At 39.4% G+C, this 2,926-nt stretch overlaps 1 protein-coding gene across 1 annotated transcript; it reads left to right on the plus strand.

Moving 5' to 3' along the window:
• Positions 1–814: 814 nt before the first annotated feature.
• TEOVI_000707000 (adenylate kinase, putative) lies at positions 815–1,597 on the plus strand (the record flags this gene model as incomplete). Its single annotated transcript, XM_067227423.1, has 1 exon — positions 815–1,597. The coding sequence occupies one exon, from the start codon at positions 815–817 to the stop codon at positions 1,595–1,597; it is 783 nt and encodes a 260-aa protein (XP_067083524.1).
• Positions 1,598–2,926: the final 1,329 nt, after the last annotated feature.

The raw sequence follows: 2,926 nt of genomic DNA on the forward strand, positions 1-2,926 counted from the left end.
TGTGTAATGAACTGAAGAATAAAAGAAATGGGATGAAAACGGGGGAAAAACCTTTAAAAAAAAGGAGAAGAGGAGAAAAAGAGAAGAAGAAAAGAAAAGATAAGATAAGAGAAGAGAAGAGAGAAGGTAAAAAGAAAGAATGGGAAGGGAAAAGGGAAGGAAATGTGGACAAAAAAAACGGGTTGGGTGTGGAGTGAGTGAAAGCGTCAGATGTACTAAATAAATGGTATTTATTTTAGTGATGCCTTTACTGTTCTATTTATTAGATTTGACGAAGCTTTCGCGATTATTATTATTATTGTTGTTGTTGCTACTGTTCTCAATTTTTTTTTCTTACTTTCCTCTCTTCTTCTTTTCTTTTCATATCCTATTTGGTGCCGTCACTGCCTTTTCTCTTTTTTTTTTCTGAGCTGTGAATTTTTTGCTCAACCTCGAAAGAAATAGATTGAAAAGAAGAAATACTGGTTGCAGTTCCTGTATTCCATTGGTTATTTTCATAATCTTGTTTGGGTACGTGTACAAATAAATAAAAAGTAAAGCCACTTAAAAACAAAAATATTGTTTTGTTGAGGTGGTTCACCCAAGTGTCAACACCTTTTAGGAAGAAGTAGCAAAGGAGGAAACAAATTAAAACAGCGAGAAGGGAAATCAAACAAGCCAAAGGAGAAATTAAAAGGCATTTATCAACTTGCGACTGCACATCTACTCGTGTTTATAAGAGTTGTAGTAGCAGGAACAAGAACAAGCAAAGAGGAAACCTATTTATTTAATTTCATTTTTGTTACCTTCTTTCATTAAAAAAGAGTTTCAAGCCATGGCGGACCTTTCCGATAATAAGTTTGCCTACCTCAAAGACAAAAATATACCACAACTCATGGAGTATATTCTACAGAAACTCGTCACGGACCTTCCTGAAAATCCAATGCATTATATTGGGGAACTGATGGAAGAACCCGTTCCACCGAGGATTATTGTCGCCGGCCCACCCGGCAGCGGCAAAGGGACGCAATGCGAAGCCATTGCAGAGAAGTTTGGTGTTGTACATATTTCTACTGGAGATTTAATTCGGGAAGAAGCAACAGCGGATACGGAGGAAGGCAGAGAGTTGGCGCAGTTGATGGAAGAAGGCGATTTAGTCCCTGACGAATTCATCTCTCAGTTGGTTTACCGCCGCCTTCAAAAAGACGACGCGAAGCGGTTTGGTTGGCTGCTTGATGGTTTCCCCCGCTCCAAACAACAGGCGATGGAATTGGATACATGGATGTGCCCTCCACATCTCTTCATTTTGTTGGATGTAGCGGATGAAGAAGTTTTCAAACGCATTGAACACCGTCGTGCCGATCCCGTGACGGGAAATGTGTATCATTTAATATTTAACCCACCCCCAAAGTCTGATAAAGAATTATGGAATCGCCTCGTGCAGCGGACAGATGACCATCGCGACACGGTGGCGAAACGGTTGGAAGTATATCGCGAGGAAATAAGTTGGTTGATGGGACACTACGGTGGTATAACCGAAGTTGTGGATGGGAATCAGGGCATCAGAGCCGTTACAGCGGATGTACTGAAAACAGTGGAGAGCCGGCTGTTGCGTTGAAGACAAGAGGAGACATTTTTTTTTTCTTGTTCCACTTCTTGTTTTCTTTTCCTTTCTTTTCTGTTCGTTTTTTCTTTGTTTTTGAAGACGCCGGTGTTTCATGTTCTGAGTCCGCTGTTTGTCTCGTTCATTGCCATTCCATTCTCCCTCCCTTCGTCCCTTAGCGTTGCGTATCGTGATTGGAAGAACAGCGAAATGTAGTTTTATGCGCTATTCTCAAATGATGGCAATATATTGAGCTGTAAACTCATTCCATTTTTTATTGGTGTTTCTGTTTCCCTCCACCTTTTGCCTCCTAACACAAACTATCACGCAAACACAAATATCCGCCAGTTTATACATGGATGTGTATCTTCTTTCTGCTCTAGGACATGGAAGTGCGAGTTGGGTTTCGTGACTATGAAATATATATATATATATATGAATTGGGTTTGTGATTGTTTTCATTCTTCTTCTTCTGTTTTTTGAGGAGTGAAAGAGGTGGGGAAGAGAGACCTGTAAAAATAAGGAGTTGCAGCTCGTATTTTTGTGTAATTTACCCTCTTGGGCGCGTATTTCTATCATTATGAATCAATGTATATTTGCGTGAAAACATGTATGAAGAAAGTTATTTGTGCGTGTAGAACTATGTTAGACTCTCCCTTCCATATCCACACTTCACGACGAACGCACACGCACCCACTCATATTTATATCAACACATATATTTCATGCGCGTGCACATATGCACTCGCTTAAATCAGGTATGTGATGAAAGACAGGGGAAGAGTGAGAAAAAAAAATTATGTCAATGTGCTGCACACCACACTTTTTTCCCCCTCTTTTTTAACAAAAAAAATTGAAAAATGAAGGGAGAGAGACTGAGCCAATACCAAACCCCCGATGCATATGCAACTTCATATCTCTTTACCTCTTTTCTTGTTTCTTTCCCGTTGATTTCCCTCCATTTTTCACATTTTCAAAATATATATATATATATATATATATATATGTATATATTTTTTTCGAACCTTCGTGTTGATCGGTGCTGTTCTTTTGTGTGCGTCCATGTGTGTCTGAAGTTGTTGATAGTGTGTTGGATCTCTGTAGTGACGAGAGTCCGTTATGTAATTACCGTTATTGTTTTTCGCTTTGTAGGATTTTTCTACCTGACAGTTGCGGTTGGAGGTAGATTAAACACAAATTTATGCAACCAACCCCATTTCAAAACATTTCCTGCATTACTTTGTTCTCTTTTTCTGGTCGTTTTGTTATGCTTTGTTTTAGTGGTTATGGTCCTACGGTTTGTTTGGTTCGCATTTAGTGTCTCCGACGGACTATCTTGGTGTTT

This window comes from Trypanosoma equiperdum, assembly GCF_001457755.1.
Source record: "Trypanosoma equiperdum strain OVI genome assembly, contig: ctg_975, whole genome shotgun sequence".
Classification (NCBI taxonomy): Eukaryota; Euglenozoa; class Kinetoplastea; order Trypanosomatida; family Trypanosomatidae; genus Trypanosoma; species Trypanosoma equiperdum.